The 22626-nt window shown below is 47.6% G+C and overlaps 1 protein-coding gene across 1 annotated transcript in view; it reads right to left on the reverse strand.

Moving 5' to 3' along the window:
- Window positions 1-22626, reverse strand: part of DOCK3 (dedicator of cytokinesis 3) — a 291789-nt gene that overhangs the window by 33109 nt on the left and 236054 nt on the right. Inside the window, exons 26-38 of the mRNA XM_069561103.1 lie at window positions 21968-22072; window positions 19778-19876; window positions 17860-17954; window positions 15877-15952; window positions 15286-15386; window positions 14980-15038; window positions 12771-12919; window positions 8525-8610; window positions 6093-6119; window positions 5872-5967; window positions 3953-4013; window positions 3382-3475; window positions 1126-1274 (exon numbers count right to left, since the gene is read on the reverse strand). Coding sequence (XP_069417204.1) covers window positions 1126-1274; window positions 3382-3475; window positions 3953-4013; window positions 5872-5967; window positions 6093-6119; window positions 8525-8610; window positions 12771-12919; window positions 14980-15038; window positions 15286-15386; window positions 15877-15952; window positions 17860-17954; window positions 19778-19876; window positions 21968-22072 — 1197 coding nt within the window. The remainder of the gene's footprint in view (window positions 1-1125; window positions 1275-3381; window positions 3476-3952; window positions 4014-5871; window positions 5968-6092; window positions 6120-8524; window positions 8611-12770; window positions 12920-14979; window positions 15039-15285; window positions 15387-15876; window positions 15953-17859; window positions 17955-19777; window positions 19877-21967; window positions 22073-22626) is intronic.

A 22626-nucleotide genomic window follows, 5' to 3' on the forward strand; every position in this document is an offset into this window, starting at 1 on the left:
CATGGGTAGGTGGCAAGTCCAGGTGGACTGCGTGCCAGGAGGACAGACCTACAAGCATGCTGGCATGGAGCCCTCAGTTCACCTCTGGACCAGCAAGGAGAGGATGCTCTGGGCTGGCTCCGTCGCTCAGTCATGTGTGGCTGGCTGAGAGCAAGGCATGGATCTCCTTTCTGGGCTGGGTGGAATGAGAGCTCCTGAGGTTTCAGACAGGATCCTACTTACCAGTGCATTCCCTAACGTGGGTGGATGTTTTTGACAGACAGAAATCTCCCATGCTGTGTAAACCTGATGAATGTTTTCTGAGTTATGGGCAAAAGGTATTAACGTTTTAATCTTTTTTATGATGAAATAACTCAGTAAAAATTTTTTTTTCATTCAAGTGTGGTGTTCAGCCACCATAGTTACCTGCATGATCCTAGTTTAGCTGTCTAAGATGTGCTCAAAGCTGAGTAATGAGGGAACAGCTTCAACAAGTTACACCAACCTAGCCTTTCCAGTGTATGGGGCACACCCAACAGCAGGTGGTCAGAGGGCCCCATATGGAACTCTCTCAGAGACTGGAGCAGGATGGTAGGGAAGTTCCAAGGAAGTCTGAACCAATGCTGACAATGCCTGCTAATTCCAGAGAGTCAAGTTTAACAGGGGACAAGCCTGTGAGAGGAACCTGGATGGTGTTGTAAGGAAGAGAGACCCAAGACAAGAACATGGACAGGAGGCAGCACGGGCCTCCTTCAGCTGTGGTTAAAATCCATGCATTTTTACGGCTCACATTTTCTATGGTGGATCAGAATGCTACCGTAACCTAAGCAACTCTGATACACACAAGCAGGGGGCCCAGAAGCCCCTGACCTTGGAGCATTAGTATTTACAGATTTGCAAAGCTGGCATGTGGGGTTGTCTTTTACACCCTCAATTTGCGACTGGCTTCCGAGCCACAGAATTAAGCTGTTATTTTTTTCCCCTGGAGAAAGTCATGCTGCCTCCAAATTCAATGCATGCACATAGGCACCCACCTCCTCACCAGCCCTCACAGCAGCCTCTGCAGCTGCTGCCACCCCTGCAGGTTAAGGCGCCACGGAGCCCAGTCGGGGCCGAGGCACTGCAGCCTCGCCCGGGGACACCCACCTTGCCTTTGCTGAAGTAGTGGATGATCTTGCGGCACAGCCCCTCTTTCCGCTGCCACTCCGTCTGGGGCGGGTAGTGGAGGAACTCCCGCAGGGGCCGCTCCTCCCACTGCAGCAGCTCGCAGTAGAGGAGCAGAGTGAACGCAGCTTCTGTGGGGACAGAGAGAGGGGCTGTCCAGCCACCCACCAGCCCTTGGCCACAGCATGAAGGGACCTAGTGGACACCGTCCTTCCTCAGCCTGGTCACCTGCTCTGGGCTCTGGATAAGCTGTGGCTCAGGTACCCCAGGGTCAGTGCACAGGTCGCTTTACTCTGGGGCACACTGCCATGTCAGAGAGAGCTCCTGGGTTCCCTTTTGCTCAAGGGACTAGTGCTTCTTTCCCAGCCTTCTCAGAACTGGATCGGAGGGATGAGCTCTGACAGGCTTTCCTTGGCCATCCCACAGCCAGCCTCCATACCTCCAGCTCCACTTTCTGCCCTCAGCATGGCCCTGGGAATGACCCTGTCTCCTCATCTCGACCATTTCTAAAGGGACCAGAGAGCAGGAGTGTATGGTGACAACTGTGTGAAGGGCTCCACTCATAGAAGAGCTGGGCCCTGGGCGGAGGACTGGTGACATCTCCTGTACCCATGGAACTGCTAGGGAGGGTTTATAAAACAGCTGTAGCTCAATACCGTGGCTTCCTAACCCCCGGAGTGAGTCACACTGAATTACAGCTGCTGCTCTGGGTCCTCATCACACAGCCTGCTCCATCCTGTTCTATTTGTTTCTTTTTGGTGGGCATCTCCTACTGGCAATTTAATTAGCTTGAGCTTCTGCCTGGCCTTCAAGGCCCCATTCAAATCTGCTCCCCATGACTGTGGAGAATCTCTTTTCTAATTACCTTGTGACCCACTTTCACTTTTAGCCAGGCTTGCTTGCCCACAGCCTTCCCAGGCCCTGCTCACCTCTGCCTCTCCACCTATGCCCTGGCGACCAGCCTTCCTGCCCAGGGACGCACGTGACTCCTCACTGGAGCTGCGAAGCCCTTTCTGACTGTGGGGACAAGCCTGGGAGGCCTGCAAGGCCTCTCTGTGGAACGTAGAAAATCATGTGAAATCTTTTTGTTCCCTGTCAATATTCTTTGTAGATGTTATTCCTGAGGCCACCAGAAGCAAGGCTTAGCACCTTCTCTGTCCGAATTCCCGACCTAGCCTCTCAGTCTCGTCCCAGTGCTCTAGGAGTTTAGTAAATGCCTCTATTGATACATGGAACTTTTCAGTCTGTCACTTCACTGCCCCCTCAAAGGGTTGCTGGGATCATGGGTGGAAGTGGATGCAGAGGATGGCAGATTCAGCCCAGTCATTTCAGAGTTAATTCTTGCCAAGCTGTGTCAGGAAAGGTGGAATCTCTGTGAAACGCTCTCTAACATCTAACAGAAAATAGGGAAGGAGGTTTCTGCATTTCTACAAATTCATCTCATTCTAGTAACACTGTGGACAAGAGCGGCCTGAATTTCCTGGCCTGTCGCACCACCTGTGGCTCAAGGGCTAAGATATGGTGGCTTGTTACCATGGTTAAGAAGTGGTTATTTTGGGGGGAACTGTGGCACAAGGTGATCACCCAGGGCGTGTGTGGGTACACTTGTCTTCCTGACTCAGAGCAGCACTCAGTAAATAGTGTGACAGCTATGTTTTTAAATTTTTCTTTTAGAAAAGGCCTTAGTAATGGATGAAATTGTGATACAGTGAAAGGGCCCCTGTCCAGCCTGTCAGAAAGTCAGGTGCACACTGACAATCCTCTCCACTGGGAGCTCAGTGTGGGGCTGCAGGGTGGCTGCAGGGGAAGAACCCAGACCACAAGGCAGGTCCGCCACCATGTTCTGGAGGCCCCAGAGTCAGGTGAAGAGCCTGGGCTGTGGCCTCACTCAGCCCAGCTGTGAGGTCCTCTGAAAGGCTCTGCTTGTGAGGAGCAACAAAGAGCTCAGGAGGCTCTGAACCTGGCTCCCGGGATCTGGAGGTCACCCTCAGATGGTGGGAACCGGAGGCAAAGAGAGTGGAAGAACCTCGGCAGCCAGGCACAAGGGCAAGTTCCCCCTGCTTTCTTTCCACCACATGTTACAAAGGAGTTGAGGGCAAGGGGTGAGGGGATGGGCATTGTGGGCACTGACACTCCGCTGACACCTGGCAGGCCCCAGCTCAGAGCTTTCCCCTGTCAGCTGCAAGTGTCTGTCCAGTCCTTTCCCGGGAGGAGGCCTGGCTCTCCCTTCCTGCTTACCTGTGTAGTTTTCTGCCTGCAAATGCATGTCACAGAGCTTATGGATATAGCGGATATACATCTCCTCTTTATTAATCTCCGATTTGTAGAAGTTCTGTAAGAGAGGAGGATGTACACATGAAGGCGAGAGGGGATGCCCCCTCTACAGGCTGAGCTCCAGGCAGAGGGCCAAAAGCCTAGGAGTGCTGGACAGGAAGGAGGAGACAGGCCATGGGGGCGGCCAGCACCAGAAAGTGAAGGGGCCAATCATAAGGCACCCCTGCTGGGAGCAAAACCTCTGGCAGGTCTGCAGGGGTCCTGAATGGTGAGAAAGAGGAAGAGTATCAGTGGTAGAAATGGGATGTCAGGGTTGGTGGGACCTTGCCAAGAGGCCAGGCTACAGCTCTGTCCAAGGAGAGGCTCACTGTATTCCTTTCCAGAGTGGGAATGTGAGTTTCCAGGGACAGGGCTGATGTCCTGATGCAAACCCTTAGGCTTGTAGCCACGTATTGCAGAAAGGACAAGGCGATCACAGGGTGGGACAGAAGCCACTCCATGAGGCAGAGAGGAGGAAGAGCCCAGGTTCTCTCACCATCAGGTTAACAGTGCAGCCAATCTTCTTATTCTCTGTCTCCTCTCCTTTCATGCAATCCCTGGAGGGGAGAGTGAAGATGAATGCACCAAGCGGTGCCTCTGGGACAACACAGAGACCTGCAGTGTCCCCGAGGGTTCAATGTGTCCAAACCCCACAGGAGGATGCTCTCCAACAGAAACTTGTCCACAGATGGGGGTCCCTCCAGGCTCTGGACCCATTCCTAGGGCTCAAATATCTCTGTTCAGCTGGACCCTTGTTCCGGTGGCAGAGTACAGGGCCCAGAGGCTATATCAGGGCATTCAGTAGCACCTACCAACATCTTCAGTGCATAAGTATGTCAGTAAAGTAGAAGGTTACACACTCAAGTTCCCTGAAGGGACCAGTCATAAGAGCCGTCCTTAAAGGGCAGTTTTCATTTTGTAGGACAGTTTTTAGGAGAAGCCAATTCACTCTATTCCAGGGACCTGCTTTCAGAACCCTGTAGCCCAGCAACCATGACACAGCCGCCACGTAAATCATCTCACTGACTTTTCTCCCTGTGGTGTCCTTCTCATGCACTAGTACTTGGAATCCCCTCCAACTGGGAGGATTTAGGGGTAGCTTCAGCCAGGGCTGAGCTGCATTTTTGCTGAACAGGCTTGGGTGCAGGAGGGGTCACAGCTGGCCTGCCAGACACAGAACACAGAACACTGAGAATGGATCCTCGCCAAAGGAGAGTGGGGACTAATCAAATCCATGCTCCTCTAGCAAGGAGGGGCGGCCTAGCACAAGGAGATGAGAGAATGAGGACCAGGCTGTGAATCCAGCAAGAAGCCTCCTGTACACACAGCCACCTGAGTCCCAGGTGCAGCCCCCTGGTATCTGCATGAGACACAGCACAGAGAAGATAACTACTGCTTGAGGCTGGTGTCCTCTATCATCCCTCCTCATTCCTTATCACCTTCCCCTATAACCTCCCAAAAGGCCCTCTTGGCTCCCCTGAACTCTACTGAGAGAACTAAGGCCCCGGTGGCAGTGGCAGTGTTCCTTTTAGGCTAAGTCAAAAGCCATGATATGACTGAGAAGGCAGGCTTTCAGGAAAAAATGGATTACGTGTGATCTCCCAGACTCCACATATCATAAAGATCTCTGTGCTCACACGCTGCCTCCTCTCATCTACACCTGGCCAGGGTCAAGGGACAGAAATAAATGGATTTTACACAAAGAATGGAGGCATGGGAAAACCGGGTACCCCTTGCCCTGGAAAAAAGAAGTGAAAGTCCTCCTGGGTCACAGCTCTGTTGCTGTGCAGTCGCTAAGTCATGTCTGACTCTGCCACCTCATGGGCTGCAGTATGCCAGGCTCCTCTGTCCATGGGATTTTCCAGTCAAGAATACTGGAGTGGGTTGCCATTTCCTTTTCCAGGGGATCTTCCCAACTCAGGGGTCCAATCCATGTCTCCTGCATTGCAGGGAGATTCTTTACTGCTGAGCCACCAGGGAAGTCCAAACAAGTACAACAGTTCTTCACTGGGTGATATTTCTCTGCCCACCTGCCATACGGCCCTGAGGAAGGTCTGTACTAAGGTTCCCCCTTATTCTGGAGACAGCCCTTCTCCTCTTTGCTGTGCCCATCCCTCTGAGGCTTGACTTTTCTGGATGAAAAGCCAGATGGCTACATATCCCTATGACACCGCCAAGGTACATGTGCCCATGTATCAGGGGTAAGCCTAGGAAATCCTGGCCTACCCCTGAGAGAAGGCTTTCACCCCTTCCTCCTTGGCTATCAGGAGATTCCTAATGACTGGTGATGGCACACAATACCAGATCAGCCCTGCCTCTTGTGGCCACGTGGTCTCAATTTTAAGGTCAGGGGATCCTTGTGCTGGGGAGAGCATGTGACCAGAGAAGAGGTCAGGTAGGTTCCTGAGAAGATACCTGTAGTCAAGAAGGCGTTCCATGAGGCGGGTGACTGAGGTTACAAAGGAAATGCCGGTCTCGCGCCATGTCTCCTGTTCAACCTTCTCCAGCAGGCTATTGATAGAAGCAAACAGAATGCACAATTCATGAGCCTCCCGGGGGCACCAGAGTAAGGTCCCAGAGCCCGGGGGGCCTGTGGTGGATCTGGAGACGGCAGACTTACCACATGGCAGTCTTACCTGGGGTAGGGCCCAAACAGCTGGGTTCTACTCCATGCAGCAGAAAGCAAAGACAAAGCAATTACTGAATGGACAGCAACAAATGAACATGTCTTCCGTTGTCCTGTGTGAGCTCTTAAGGATGCCCCTGAGCTGAGGGAGAAGCTTCAGAGCCCCAGCCCCTGCAGGGGTACACACTTTGTTCTGAGGAAGCAGCTGAGGACCAGTCCACTGAGGGAGAGACCTGGCTTTGCCAACTGGCTGGCTGCCCTCTATCACTGCTCAGAACCATCCTCAGCAAACACGCTGACCAGCCTTTTCATGTAGACCAAGGGTAAGACTGCAATCAGTCTTGAGGGTGCAGCATGAAGGACAGAGAGTGAGTCCAAGAGTTATGCCTGGTCATCTCCACTGTCACAGAAGACTTAGAGAAAATGGCCAGAGCCAAGAGCTGCATGCCTGGGTCCTTTTCTCACTTGTCAGCCTGTGCTCCTATTATCTCCAGGTAGGCTCTGACTTCTCCAAAGAACCTGGCTTCTGAGATCCTCTACCTTCCCATTGACGATCCCAGGTGCAGGTCTTACTGCTGACCCCTTTGTACACTGGCCTGAACTCCCTGAGGTCATGAGAGTCCCCTAGAGTGGAGGGCTCAGCCAGGGACCGGCAGTGGGGACTCACACCCATAGCCTGACTGTTGTTGATGCTGTGGTGATGCCAACTGTCTTCCTTGCACAGAGCGTCTAACCTGAGATGGGGCCTCTGAGAGAGTGAGGGTTTCCCAGGTGACCCATGTTCCTAGAGCAAGATGGCAGGATCACTGGTTCTCACCTCTGAGCTGTGTGGGAAAAGCTACTGTGTACACATTTCCCAAACTATGTTCTACAGAGCTCTGGTGTCCTGGGGGACAGAGAGGTGTTCTGTGAGCAAACAAGCATGAAAGTGGTGGATCACTACACCCTCCTCTGAAGAGATTTTTCACACCTTTCTGCATATTGAAGGCTTTGAGAAGTTATACAATACAGAGCTTTGTTTAATTTTCTTTCACTGAGTCTATTCTAAACTGATTAGCCCATGATCTACATCCCCCAGTGTACATACACAAACATCTTCTCCTGAACACAAACTGGGAAATGCTGCTCCACGGTTATCAGTGGCTTTTAGTTCTCAGACATGACTCAGAAGAGTTTATGAAACATTTCTTTATCAGGTAATTACTAACTCCAAGTTATTTTTGTGCTTTTTCCTTTGTAGTAAAATCATCAGTGAGTGGCTTAGGAAGAGACTTCACTTCCTTATTTCCATAATTAGAAACTTCTCTGGCCAAAAGAGAAATCCTAGGGATGGATTCATTTTCACAAATTAAAGTTACTTAAGTTTCAAATGAATTCGCATTTTATTGCATGACTCATCAAGGAACAAACTACATACGCAGGGTACAGGAGAAAGATATCCCCCTCTTGAACCTGGAACGTCTGGGTGGTATCCCCAGACATGCTTCTTAGTGGCCATGCAACTGAGGGCAATGCCACCACCTCTCCAAGCTCAGCTGCATTATTTTTACTCATCAGCATACTCTCTGCCCTGCCCACCTCACAGATGTATTGTGAGGATTAAATCAGAAATGTCAACATATTTTGTCCACTGTAAAGTTCTAAGCAAATGTACAGTATAATTAACAGAAAATATGTTATAAGCTTATCTTAAAAATGCTAAAGCTAGAAAATCTCACAGCTAGAAACAATGAGTGAGATGGGAGGGGGCTCTAAAGCTGTAAATGTCTTCACGTTTTGCTTTTCGGGAAGATAAAAAACCCAATTTATTGCCTATGTGGAAGAACCATGGCTCTCCCGAGTCCCTCCTTTAGACTGAGCCCTATAGCTGGGTCCTGTCAGGGTTTGTGGCCCCATCAACTCAGGGCAGAAGCCATACTGATGGACCTGGGACCCTTGACATTCAGTCAGTACAGCCACCCTGTTTCACAAGTGAAACTGGTCTGGAAAGGGGATATAACTTGTTTAAGTCACAAAATGCATGGTAGTATTTTTCAAGCTGACTGTACAGTCTTACAAAGCTGAGATTTAAACCCCTTCCCCTCCCCAAAAAAGGCCAGTGCTGAGCCCTCATTGAGTCCCTATGAGCTGTTTGCCCAACTAGGATACAGCACATGGTATGAAGACATATGATGATCCTTTTCCTACTGGCAAACCCAAGAGCTCAGAGTTACTATCTGTGTCTACATCTTTCAGTTAATTACGACAATCCCTGAGAGAGCCTGCTGTCATGAAGTCTCTTTCTTGTTGACAGAGATGAGCATTGCTACCACCAGCAACAACCTGGGTCTCTCCTGATACCCACGCTCTGAAGCCTGCCCAGAACAGGCTGCACCCCTACCCTTCATTAGCCCACTTCACCCTCTACCCCAACGTGGGGTGCCTCGGGCTGAAGCAGCTTACAGCAGACCGAACAGCTCCCTGTAGCTCTCATCGCCTTTCCCTTCTGACACCATGCTGTCCAGCTTGTCAATCAGCTCGGCCTCCACCTAGAGGGAAGCAGAGATTTTGTAAACCCGAAATGAGCTCAGGGGAAGGAAGCGAAATCCAGCCCTCTGTGATGGGTAAGGACGCTGGGGAACTGCTTCCTGCTTTTGTTCTTGTACCAAAGGAATCCTGGAGAAGGTGGGATCTCATCTACAGCACTGGGAAGCCACCCTGTCTCCCCCCATCAGGAAGGGCTCCCACTCTGGGGGTTTAAGTAAGAGCTGGAACTTACACGTGCATCTCAGATACTCTTTTCCCAGACTAGGGGCAAAAGGCAAGGACTCTCTGGAAAGAGAAGTATTTTGGATCCCAAAGAGGCCTTTGTCAAGTGTTTTTCTTTCTTAAAAATTCTCATTCAAGAGAATTTGTATGTATAAGACATACTTGGTTAGAACTTTACCCTCCGTCAGCCAGTCACAAAGGACGCTTGCTGGGGGCTGGTCCTCACATTAATGGCTGACATTCGTTTGCACTGAGGGAGATGGGTTTCCTTCAGAGATTGTCCTTGAGGAGAAAAGGCTCCATTCTTCGTCCTCACAGGACCTAGAGCCCCTGGACTGCTGCTGCCCCTGCAGCTGCCTTGTCACTGGGGGCCCTGCACTTGTTACTGGATTCTTAGACTGTGAGGAGAAACGCTGTGTCCATTCCTAACCCACCAATTTACAAGGTGGGTTTCAACAGTGCTCAGCCACTTTCCTAATAGGCCTCAATGCATTTACTCTGAAGTGAGAAATTAGTTGTAAAGTGATGTAAGATAAAAAAATCTTTTAAACTGCTCATTAACCTTTGAAATGTGGTCCTGTGCAATTATTTGTATATTTTATATCAATAAAAAATGGCATGGCTCCATTTAATAATGAGCTATAACAAAAGGCATTTCCTCATTCTACACAGGGCCAGAGTCCTAAGGCAATGAAGTAGTAAAAGAATAACTGAATTAGAAAAGTCATTGAAGGCAATTATGGCTTTTGAAATCCTATCAGTGGAAAATGAAAATGGATGAATAAATATGGCCCTTTCATAGCAGTCTGCTACGGCCAGGATGGAGATGGTTGTACATCTACATTTGGCCTCTAATGAGTCAGCTGCTTGAATATACTTTTTGGAAGACACACAAAGTCTGAGGACTGCAGTCCTTGGGATTGAGGTCGTCTGCCTTTCTCTGTGAGGAGAAAAGGCAGCAGCAGGGACTTGCCTGGGGTCATGCAAAGTCAGGTAGGGATCTCTTTTCACACACGCAGGTATAGGTTGTGCTTTCCAGAACAGGGCAAAGGTGGGAGGGGACCTGGAGCAGCAGAGGGTACAACGGTGCAAAAATGGGCACAGCTGTTTCCTGGAGTTCTCAAAATAGCTCCCTGGCCAGCAGCAGCAAGTCACTAGAGATCTTATTAGAAACACAAATTCCCAGGCTCCACTGGATCAAAAACTCAGGGGTTGTGGGGGGTCAGCAATCTGTGTTTTTACAAGCTCTCAGGTCGTTCTGAGGCCTATTCCAGGTTCAGAACTTCTGTATTAGTATGAACTGGTGATGGAAGGATTTAGGGACAGTACTTCCTTACTCTCTGTAGTGCTGATAAAGGGAGAAGTTACTAAGAGAAACTGAGAAATCTAAAACACGACACTAAAGATCAATGTATGCAAAATCCATGTCTTTAGGTTACACAAAATGCTAAGGTCTTCAAATATAACGTCATAATTGGTGATACTGAACATTTCAGGTCCGTGGAGTTACTTTCATTTTATAAAACCAATGTTCTTCAAAAGAAAAGGTCAGTTTTCATTCCAATCCCAAAGAAGGGCAATGCCAAAGAACATTCAAACTACTGCACAACTGCACTCTTTTCATATGCTAGCCAAGTAATGCTCAAAATTCTAAAAGCAAGGCTTCAACAGTACATGAATCAAGAACTTTCAGATGTTTAAGCTGGATTTAGAAAAGGGAGAGGAACCAGAGACCAAATTGCCAACATCTGCTGGATCAGAGAAAAAGAGAATTCCAGAAGAACATCTACTTCTGCTTCATTGACTATAAAGCCTTTGACTGTGCAAAATTCTTAAAAAGAGATGGGAATACCAGACCACCTTACCTGCCTCCTGCATTGACTATGCTAAAGCCTTTGACTATGGATCACAATAAACTGTGGAAAATTCTTAAAAGAGATGAGAATACCAGACCACCTTACCTGCCTCCTGTGAAACCTCTATGTAGGTCAAGACGCAGCAGTTAGTACTGGACATGGAACAATGGACTGGTTCAAAATTGGAAAGAAGTATATCAAGGCTGTATATTGTCACCCTGCTTATTTAACTTATATGCAGAGTACATCATGTGAAATGCCAGTTAAATGAAGCAGAAGCTGGAATCAAGATTGCCGGATATACAGATGACAGCACCCTTATGGCAGAAAGTGAAGAGGAATTAAAGACCCTCTTGATGAAGGTGAAATTTTTATTTATGGAAGGAGAGTGAAAAAGCTGGTTTAAAACTCAACATTCAAAAAACTAAGATCATGGCATCCGGTTCCATCACTTTATGGCAAATAGATAGGGAAAAAGCATAAACAGTGACAGAGTTGGACCATAAAAAAGACAGCACCAAAGAATTGATGCTTTCGAATGGTGGTGTTGGAGAAGATTCATAAGAGTCTCTTGGACTGCAAGGAGATCAAACCAGTCAATCCTAAAGGAGATCAGTCCTGAATATTCATTGGAAGGACTGATGCTAAAGCTGAAGCTTCAATACTTTGGCCACCTGATGTGAAGAATCAACTCATTAGAAAAGACCTTGATGCTGGGAAAGATTGAAGGCAGGAAGAGAAAGGGATGACAGAGGACGAGATGGTTGGATGGCATCACCGACTCAATGGGTGTGAGTCTGAGAAAGCTCTGGGAGATGGTGAAGGACAGGGAAGCCTGGTGTGCTGCAGTCCAAGGGGTCGCAAAGAGTTGGACACGACTGACTGACTGAATAACAACAAAGATAACTGATGCAATCATACTCTTCTAAGTGAAAGAAGTCAGTCTCAAGAGGCTACAGTCTACATGATTCCCTTTACATGACATTCTGGAAAAGGCACAATGACAGTGATGGAGAAAAGATCAATGGTTGCCACAGGTTAAAGGCAGGGGAAGGGTTTGACTAGAAAGGGGTAGCGAGATGGAAATTTTAGGAATTAGAAAAAATTTTTTAAAATCTTGATTGTGATGGTGGTTACATGACTTTCATGTGTCTGCCAAATTTACAGAGCTGTAAATCCCAAAGAGTGAATTTTACTCTTTGCAAACATAAAAATACACAAATAAAAATTTAAAAATTACTGTTGCCCTGTCTGTTGTCAGTGTTAGAATCACTCACTCTAAGACCACTGGTTTTCCCCAGAATCACAGAGTTGGCAGGGAGCTTAGAGGGGAGTGATTACAGTCCCTAAGGCAACAGAGAACTCTCCCCTAGAGGACTCCAGGGAGCTTCTGTTTGAGAACCACCAACAGAGGGGACCTCCGCATCTCTGAAAGCAGGCCAGCTGATAGCAAACCACTTTTTGCGAGCAAGTTATTCCTTTTATTGGCTAAAATCGGTGTTACCACCACTGTTTTCTATCTGTTGTTCCTAGTCCTATTCCTTGGAGCTACAGATACAAGGGCAGGGGCCCTCTCCTCCACTTTAGGGGTGGCAGAGGAACTGCCCAGAGGCACAGCCTGAAGCCACTCGGTCAGAAACCAAGCACTTATCCCTCATGGGCCCAGCCCTCTGTGCAGGAGTCTGTGAAGTTCTCAGCTCTGAGAAGTTTTCTGGTCTGGGCTCTAGCCACAGAAATGCCTGGACCATACACACTGGGGAACCTCCAGAGAGAAAAGACAACATACTCCTGGGAGTGCCCTCTGAGTGAAGTTGGGAGGTTACAGTCTCAGTTACTCTCTCCTTGATCAGAAAAGTCCTTTCACATGATGCGGTTCCTTTCCTCTGATTCTTCTCTGGTAGCACTTCATGAAGAAAATCCACAAATCACTTCTGGCCAGCAAGGGAGGGAAGCCCTTGGATGGGACTCAAGACGGCCAAGAACTACACTGGAACTACAGCCTGGCCATCTGCATCATGTGCCAGGGCAAAAGGGGTACATTCCAGGGAAGAGTACCCCTAACACCACCGGGGGGTGGGTCTCACCTGTTTGAAGTTGCCGTTTTTCCTCTGCTCCCAGTCCATCATGTCGTGAAAGATGGGAATCATGATATTCCGCACTTCAGGCTGTGGAACCAGTGTCACACCCAGGAACGGGCCAATCATTCCCGGAATGAAGTGGATCTTATGTTCACCTGAACAACACAACCCAGCAGATAAAAGTTTATGCTCCAGCCACAGAAGCTTCCCGAGTAGGGCCACAGCACATGATCTGACCTTCACTGGGAGCATCAGAGAATACAGAAAGCTCTCCTCTGTGGGCTTCTGAGATAGTCCCTTCCCTTGGCTTTTTAAGAGTTTGCAGACTAAATTGGCTCAGTCCAGTTGAAAGAAAATTCAACAGGCACAAGTTCTTTCCAAAGAATTTTCTGGGAGGTTCTACAAACTATCTGAAAATCATTCTGAGGTCAAAGAGCAGAGTCACTACTCTAGATAGAATAGGATTTCTGAGTACCCTGCAATAGTTTCCAATAGTCTGTTCACAGTATTTACTCAGCAAGGAAAATTCATCAATTTCTACTTAAACACAGTGTACTGACCCTGGGGTTTCTGCCTGTAGCCCAGAGGCATTTAAGTGATGAGGATGTTCAGTCTGCTAGAGGTCTGAAGTTCACAAGGCTCTTAATCATCAGTGCTCAAATGTGCCTAAGAGTCCCCCTCTTGAGTTAGCAGGAGCCTCCTGCACAGCCGTACCTTGACAGACTGGCTGAGAGACTCTCTACGTGTACCTCCGATCCCACCCCTTGCATTCACATTGCATTTTTGATGGTAGCACTATATTTATTCAAACAAGCTTGGCTCATCTCTCAATTTTCTTAATGAGGCCTGTCCATGGGAAGAGTGTGATATGAATTTCCCTGTGACTAGCCTGTCATTTGGGGCATGTTCCCAGAATCCAGGGCCAGTCTTCAAGACTATGGGACAGAAGTTTTCTCTTCCTTGTAAAGGTGAAACAGAGTGAACCGTCTTCCAGAGCTCTGTTTTCAGTCCTTCAGAGACTCAGGGGACAAACTGTGGGCCTGTGTAGTGACTGTTAGCATCAAGCAAAATCAGTTCCTGAGAACTAGAAAATATCATTTCCACCAAAAACAATGAGGTAGCAATGGCTTTCTTGGGGGAAATCTGACATGGTTTTTGAATTCTTCCATGTTGAAAGCCTACCTAAGGACCAAGTGTTAGCTAGCCTAGAGGCAGATTCTGCATATTCCAATCTTGGTATTTGGTATAGTGCTGGTCCCTTGTGTTTCTGGGAATTTCAGAATCAACTTCAGGGTGAACATTTATATCTGGACTGTGCTGGATGCAGAGGGTATGAGCACTGAAGCTAGAGAGCTGGTTTGGGGAAAAGCAGCCCCACTCAGGGATGGAAGGCCCCAGGGCTGGCAGAAATGCCTTGCATCTAGCTTGCTGCTTCTAGGGTTGTGACTAGGATGACTGATGGAGGACTATGAGATTTTATGGCCATCCTTCCTAAGACTTCAGAGTCATGAGCTTAGTTGAAAGCAGTTCTCATTGGGAAGAACAGCAGCAGCTTCTCTGGCATCCAGGCAGGCCTATCTAAGCAGCTGACAGAAGCAAAGGACAGTCCACCCAGTTACCAGGGCACCCCAAGGATTCCACCAAACCTGACAATTTCAAGATTCAAAGTGCTAGATATTAGAGAAGCAGCAAAGAGAAGCTGTCGAAAGAAAGGAGACTAAAGTCAGTCTCACATAGATGCGGCAGTTCCCTTCATACATGCACCTGGCAGCGGGAACCTTGTCTGAATGCCTGAATGCCAGAGACCCAAGGAGGGTTTCAATCTTTGCTGCCCTTGCTCATGTGCTGACTGGGCTTCTGGGCCTGTGACATCTGGACTGGGACATGGACAGCCCAGAGGATGTTATACTCTTAGAGCCTCAGACTTATATTCTTACAGCCTCATCTTCTTTTTCTCCTTTTGACTTTTGTTCTCAAAAAAGGGTCTGTGCATATGTATTGCTGGGGTCTTATTTCTCAGCTTAACTCTCCCTGCCAAGGGCTTTGTGCACATGTGCTACACTATACCATCCATCTGAGGTGTTATGCTAAAGATATGTGAAGATCTCTTGGGTCTGAATTAACATTCATAAAACCTGGAGGAAGTCATTAATCTTGTAACTTCTTATTTGGCTACACAATATGTGTAAGGGAAGAGTGTGGAGAAAAGACCTACCCAAATTCTGCCACATGCTGAAGAGTTCATAAGCCATCATCACACGCATGTCCCCATACCTGGGAATAGAACACAGGAAGCAACTATTAGCACAAGAAGGTTCAGGAAGACAGGAGGCCAGGATTCAGCTCTGTTTCTAGCGTTTTCCAAAAGACAAAGTCATTTTGCTCTCAGTTGAGCTCTTACACTTGGCTCCTTGGGAAGCCACCTCAATGAGAACCTTGTGGACGTCTCTAGGAGCCCCTCCTGGAAACATAACCCCATCTGGGCACATGTAGGAAGATGGATAAGAGACATATGTCTTACTTATCTAGAATTTTCTTCCTCTTGGTGGAAGTAATGATTTCTAGCTGAAGGCTTGGCTGATTTATGAACAGAACTGCCAGGCTAAAATAAGAATTCCACACCTAGAGAGAGAGAGAGAGAAAGAGGAAATATGTGACAGCCTGAGTTCTTAACCTTGCAAGGAGAGATTCTAAATATATGCATGTAGCGCAGAATTCATTTCAGTGTTAAGATCTTAGTTTTTAGAAAAGTATCTTTACAAACAGGACTTTCCCCTGCTTTCTTGACTTCTCTGAAACCAACAGTGTTGATTCTGGACTGGAAAACAAACTCATGGGTTTCTGGCTCCCAGCACCTCCAAGAGGGGTTTCTTAGGTTATACTCTAATCATTATCAAGCCTGGAAGCTGTTTGACTATGCACAGATAAAGAAAGCCCCTAGCCACCTATCAGACACTTAGCTGAATCCATCTCAAATTCCTGACCTGCAAACCTGTGAGCAAAATAAAACAGCTGTTTTAAGTAAAACAAAAACAAAAATAAAAACAGGGAGTCTGGTTTTTGGCTTTCTGTGGTTATTACAAAGATAGTGATGGATTTCAGGAGCTCCTACCTTGAAGTCGAAGTCTGTCTCTGTGAAATTCTTGTGCAGCGCAGAAGACAGGTACTGGACAGTGGTGACTATGATGCTGCAGGGGACAAGGCGTCGGAGAGTTAAAGGGCTGGCACTGGCACCCTGCAGCTTAGCACCCGCGGTCTGCGGCCCATGTGCAAGCTTCCTGAGTACAAGAAGCTCTCGTGTAAGATGTGACTTTAAGGGAGAAGGATGTGTGTGTGTGCTCAGCTGTGTCCGCCTCTTTGCGACCTCATGGACCGTAGCCCACCAGGCTCCTCTCCCTATGGGATTTCGCAGGCAAGAATACTGGAGGGGGCTGCCATTTTCTTCTCCAGGGGATCCTCCCAATCCAGAGATAGCACCCATGTCTCCCGCATTGGTAGGTGGATTTTTTAGCCCTGAGCCACCTGGAAGCCCATGTGAGAGGGATACATGGCACAAACCCCACAAAAAAACCCCTGTGGAGAAGTGCCCTACTAGTGGGTTCTAGACCAAGCTCTGCTGATACCTGGTCTTGGCACTACTTTTCTTTGGCCACAGTTTCCCTATAAAAGGAGGGGAGTAAGGTTTCATGGTTCTTTCAGGCTTCTTCCAGTTCAAAGAGTGACTCTAGTATTGGGGGGATCTTAGGAAAATGAACCTGTATTATGACCAACAGAGGACTTAGAGTATTATTCTATTACTCCACTTGATAACAGGGATTTACAGTTATTAAATCTCTACTTTTATCATATACTGTTAGTTTCATGTGTGAGTAATTTGACCTCAGCCTTTGATCTAGAATATCACTCTCAATTTTTGCTTGGGCACATTTAAGGGTTAATGGGAGGCTGGCTTGCTAGAGTCAAGAGCACAGGTTAAGGGAGAGAGAAAGTGAAGCGCGACAGGTGAGTAAGGGTTTAATTACCAAGGGCATCGGATGCCTGGCAAAGGAGCTTACACCTAACAATGACCACCTAAGCTTTGGTGCAGAAGAGGGGCAAGGCGAAAACAGTGCATTAGAGACTCATTACCAGCAAATAAATTTGAAAAGTAAAAGCCTTGAAAGAAGAGGCTTGCTCCTGCAGAATGGGCTGGAGAGCCTGAAGTGCTGAGTAGAACTAAGAGACAGAAACAAGAGGGGGTCAAATGGAAAATCCACTATTTAAGGAAATATCTCTGCAACACTGTTTATAACCATTCTTCTGTTCTGTATGAAATGTTTGCAGTTTTTTAAAAAAAGAGCACTATAAAACGTACAGAGTAGAAAGACCATCCTGACACCTTGCTAATAAATCTAACACAAATAATTTCACTACATTCTGCATAATGCCTACGTAAAAGGCCAATCAGAGGGAGGAGGCAGTAGGCTAGAGAGTGGACGCCAAGTGGCCTTCTCCTGAGTATAGAGGGACCCAACAAGCAAACACCCTACCACCCACATGACTTGTTCACTTTGCCAGTGAGAAGCACAGGGCAGAAATATGAATGGGGCAGACAAGCGGGGTCAACCTTGGAGTGAATTCTGTGGCCAGTGTCAGAGGTGGGCAGAGCCTCATAGTCTTGGGTGGGTAATTAGCACTAGCTGTGCGGGTTGAGCAGTGTCTGGCAGACAACACAAATCAAGTCAAGAGGAAGGCTTGTGATGCTGCCTGAAACCGCAGAGCAACAGAGGCCAATGAGCAGGCCCTCCTGAGGCAGGAGCCCTCCTCTGGTACCACAGTTCCCATTCATAAAAGTTCCTTTCCTACCCTTACCAGCATACCATCTGCCAGGCACTTAGACTATACTTTTGAACTATCTTTGACTATTTCTCCTCCCTGAACTTTGGTAAATGGCAAAGTCTTGCTGACTGTGCTTCCAAACACTTCCACATTTGAACCCTCTCCTCTCTGTCCCCACAGCTTTGACCCTGACAAGTTTCCATCTTGCTTCTTCTCTCACATGTAATAGTCTGGGGACAGCTGCGTTGAGGCTGGTGCAGGGCCCTTCCACACTCACTTGCTTGTAAGAAGTCTCATCACCATCCAGTCCCGAGGAAAGACACTCATCTTCATCAGGTTCCGGAACACACAGAAAATCTTCAGCAGGAATTCCTGGGCCGAGAGGAAAATCTGATGTGAGACGCGCCCTCTACCACTGCAGCACATACCTCCTCAACAGGTTCTCTGACCTCTAGATCATGAGAATGGAGAGGACCAGTGGGTGACACTCTGGCTCCCTTCATGAGTTGCTTTTCTCCTAGAGGGCTGCGTGGCAGTGAGGTCTGGCCACTGCCGCAGGCCAGTCCCAAACTGGGGAGAAGAGATGCAGCTCTATACCTGCTCAGCCCAGTGCCTAAAGGCCAAAACACAGGAGGTCCAGCAGACATGGCATCCAAACCACTGGTCTCAATCTGTGGGGGATGGCCCCTGAGCACTTGATTGTAAGAACTTGTTTTCTTGGGTGTTGAGAACACATGGACTGGAGAAGCACTTCAGGGACAGATGAGTAAGTATCTCCAAAAATGTGCTTCTCCATGAAAGCAATGAGAACAGTGCAAAGACTGGTTAATGAAACACTTGCTGATTCAGGAGAATCAGCCTCATTTTCTGTGGGAAGAAGAAAATAAACAATAACTAAAAATTTTAAAAATTTAAACGGCAGTAGAAGCTACTTGAAGAACAAAAGAAGAGTTCAAAGTGGCTGCTTTGCGGGAGTAGTGGGTAGACGTGGTGAGGTTGAGCCAAGGAACCAGTTTTATTTACACACTTTGTAAGATGCGTTGGCTTTTAAAATCATATATACATACTGCTGTGATAAAAACAAACATTTAATTAAAAAGTAAGAGAATGATGCTTCTGATTGAGAATTGGTTAGTGTCCTTCTCTCTCTCACAAACACACACACATACGATGAAAATGATCTAGAAGAGTCAGGACTGGATTTTCAAGCTCTACACCCCAGCTCAAGCATTGCTTGACCTGTATATGAGCTCCAGGCCCTGGTTAACTTATGGCTCACTTCAAGGGTTGTCAAGTTCATCCCTCTGAGAAGACAGGCTGGCCTCACTGCAGTAAGTTAGGGATAACAATCTGCAGAGGCCCACATCTGTGGAAAGGTAGGCCAGATCAAACACCAGAAAGTGTTAGTGATACTTTAATGTGTTAGTGATACTGATTAACTCATATGATTAATAAAGATTACACAAATGGAAAACAGTATAGTGCACTACTGTGAAATATTGACAAGTGACTTGACTCTGGATGGAGGCGAAGTATAGACATAAAGTTTACAACAGTTCCTTTATCCAGGGATGAACTCAGTAGCATGCTCTAATGCAAACACACAAGCCCTTGGAGTCTGCCAGCAGCTGATACCCTTCAAAGTTTGGGAACACTCTCCTGTCATCTGGACCATGGGCCCATTTCTCTGGACTATCTGTCCCTCAGTGCTCTAGATCCAGAGTGATAGCCAATGGACAGTGTTTGTATTTGCTTTCTACAAATACGAATCTTTCAGAAATATGTTTTACTGAAGAAAAGTTGTCATTATTATTATTATCACTACAGTTATTAAACAGTGAAGCCTGTTTCATGGGTAACCTACAACTCAACTGCTGTGTTTATAAGAGAGGGAAGAGTCCTGGTTGACTGATAATCAGTGTGGCCCAGAGAAGTGTCTCTTAGAGGCACATGGTCACAGGTTGCGATCAGTCAGGGAAGACTTGCCAGCGTTCCTGGGGTCTGGCTGTATGGGAACACTGCTGGCTATCTGCTTTTGGAAGCCATATATTCAGCTGTAAAGCGAGGCTGGTAAATCTTCCACTCTCAGCAGGGCAGGCCACTTGCACTTCTCTATTGGCAGGGGGAAAAACTGCTGGGCAGTCTTAGCTGCGTGCTTCCTTTCCTGGGTGAAAGGTTAGTGTTTCTCGGCCTACCTTGAGCTCATCTTTGCTCTGGAAGTTGTCCAGGAGGTGCTGGTAATGCGTGTCACACATCTGGCGGAGCAGCGAGAGAAGGCAGGACACATACTCACCCTGGGGAACAACCCAAAATACACTTAGCAAGGCCAATCACAAGAGCTGTGTTCCCCCAATCCACAGAGGGCAAGGAGAGAAGGAAGGGTCTGAGATGGCCCCAATGATCATGAGAGGGAAGGTGACAACTCTGGCCCTGAAAATGAATTTTCTTTTCTGTTAAAGGGGTGCCTGGAGGGCTTGGGAATTTTAATAAGACTGCTGCAGCATGGGGCTAATTGAAAAATCTTAGCGTGTAAGAAAGAAGTACAGCCAAATGAGACAGATATTCTAGTTTTTTCCCTAGGGAACTTTTGGCTGCATAGTCCTTTGTCATTATACCCTGCCAGGGCACCATACTAAAGTCTGGAGGGGTCCCTGGGAACAAGGAGCTCAGACTTCTCTGGACAGAATTTGGACTCTGCCCATCCCGCTGGGCTGGAGCAGTCTTTATACAAGGATCTCCTCTGGGAACTCCCAGAGCTGACATGTGATCGCTGGAGATGGAACACAGTAGATCAACATGACCCTCAGGAAATCAGAGGAGTCAAAACTGACCTTTCTGAGAAGATGAGCTAACGGCTTTAAAACTGACCTTTCTGAGAAGATGAGCTAATGGCTTTAAGTAAAAATTTAAAGATTAAAAAAAAATGAGTCTTTAAAATTTCTTCAGGTTCCAACTGGGGTACGCAGATGAAAACCCTGGCTTAAGGACTCCAAAGACTTTTACCATCTCTTGGAAACTTCTGTCATGGGGCAGCTGAGCATGGTTTCCTCTTACAAGGCTGCCTTCTCAGAAGAGATGGAGGGAAAATGACTTCATCTGGGCAGTTTTCAAATGTTTTTAAGTTTGTGGGACTATGACAACTCTTTTTTAGTCTCTCAAATCCTTTTGTGACTCATGAAATTATTAGACATACATGTATGCAAAATATATACAGGTGCATGAACCTCAGTTTTATCTGAAGAAATGGACATAAGCCATAATTTGTTTCGAGAATCAGATGCATTAATGTATATAAAGCATTTAAGTAAAAAGGCCAGCACATAAAGAAGTGCTCAATAAACTGTTGTTATCTTCATTAGATGTATATGAAATAAATCACTTCGTTAGTATTGCTAGTGAGTTACTGTTTATAAAGTGCAAAAGCAGGGTCTGGCCCACAGCCAGCACTGTGTCATTGCTGGTTAGAGGGATGGGCTACCAGGACATGCCAAGGAGCATGTTGTTACCTATAGTGAGAGTATCCTGCGTAGGAGTTCCTAAGGGAGCAGACATTCTTTCCAAGCCCATATGGTCTTGAACACATCTGCTCTCTGCTCTCCCTAACTTGCTGGAGCTTGACTTGCTCCCACAGGAGCTTTTCTACAAAGGGATCACTGTAGTCTCCCAACTGCCAACAGGAAGATCCCCAGCAAGCTGTTTATCATGTCCCAACATCAGGGCTAAGAAGTGCACACTGCATAAGAACAGGGGGGTCTGGGGGGTGTCTCTCTGCCTCTCCTGCAAAGCTCTCCCAGTCTGTTTCTCTCCTAGTTAGATCACGGGAGATCACTGTCCAACAATGCCAGTGTCATTCTACCTCATCATGCTTTCCCTGATGCTCCACATTTAGATACAAATACTGTGCGTGACTGAACTGAACTGAACTGAACTGTGGCCAAAAGCAACTAATTTGTAGGTACAAGCAGACTGTGAGAAAATTACTGTGGTGCACACATCACTGGCGAGAGCCTGCTCCTAGAAGGAACAGTTGACAGCTGTCACCTTCATTCTCTGCTTTATTCCATATTACAGAAAGTGACCTGGTCCAAAGGCAAAGGCCAGTGGAGACTGTGTGCAGGAAAACAGGACAGGAAGCATCCTTGGGCCTGTCCCTAAGTACACTCCTCTGAGCATGAACCTAGCGAGGAGATGGAGTCCGACTGGAGAGGGGAAAAGGGCAGCATGCGGACAACCATGCAGGGAGGGAAGCTGAGATGAGGGTGGTGTGATGTGAGATGAGGTTCCATGTGGAGGAGCCCCGGGTTAGAAAAGAAAGCAAGAAAACCTGAATGTTAGTTACTAACAGTGATCTCCGCTGTGCACTGCGGGCACCGCTGCCCTCTTACCGCCTCCTGCGCATGCGATTTGCTCATGATGGTGAGCAGAGTCTGTAAGAGCACGTCCAAGAGGCTTTCCACCATCATTTCTACCTCCTCCATGACATCTGCCTCCTGGAGCGAGCAGCGAGAGAGCACAGCGTCAGCGCCAGGCTGGCTGACGCGCAGTGGACAGTACTTACTACATCAGCCACGGTCAGGAGTGGTCTTCTGACTTAGCTCTCAACACTGAGCCCCCAGCCTCACTGGCATGCAGTGTCAAAGAACCTGGAACAACGGCTCTGCGAGGAAGGGAGGCACACCTGCCGCTGTTGCCCTGGTTTGGGGGCTGGAGACTGAGCCTCACACAGCAACACCCTGACACCTGCAGTTCTGAACCGCAGGCAGATGCATTAATCTTGATACACAAGGACGAAACGAAGATCCTAAGTTAAATGTCTTTTCTGATTTTCCTAGAAAAGTCAGGAGAGAGCACAACACTGCTGACTATCACTCTGAGAAAATGGTAGAGTTCACACCACAGGGTGTGGAGGCAGCAGCTTCCCTACTGCTAATGTACACAGAAGCATTGCAGTCTTCCTCAGGACCATTTTCTCTGTGCGTGACTTCACTCTTTGCCAGGCCTGACTGCTGCTCAGACATGCTCCCTCTAGCTCCTCGGCATTCCT

The sequence above is a fragment of the Ovis canadensis genome, chromosome 19 (assembly GCF_042477335.2).
Source record: "Ovis canadensis isolate MfBH-ARS-UI-01 breed Bighorn chromosome 19, ARS-UI_OviCan_v2, whole genome shotgun sequence".
Lineage (NCBI taxonomy): Eukaryota > Metazoa > Chordata > Mammalia > Artiodactyla > Bovidae > Ovis > Ovis canadensis.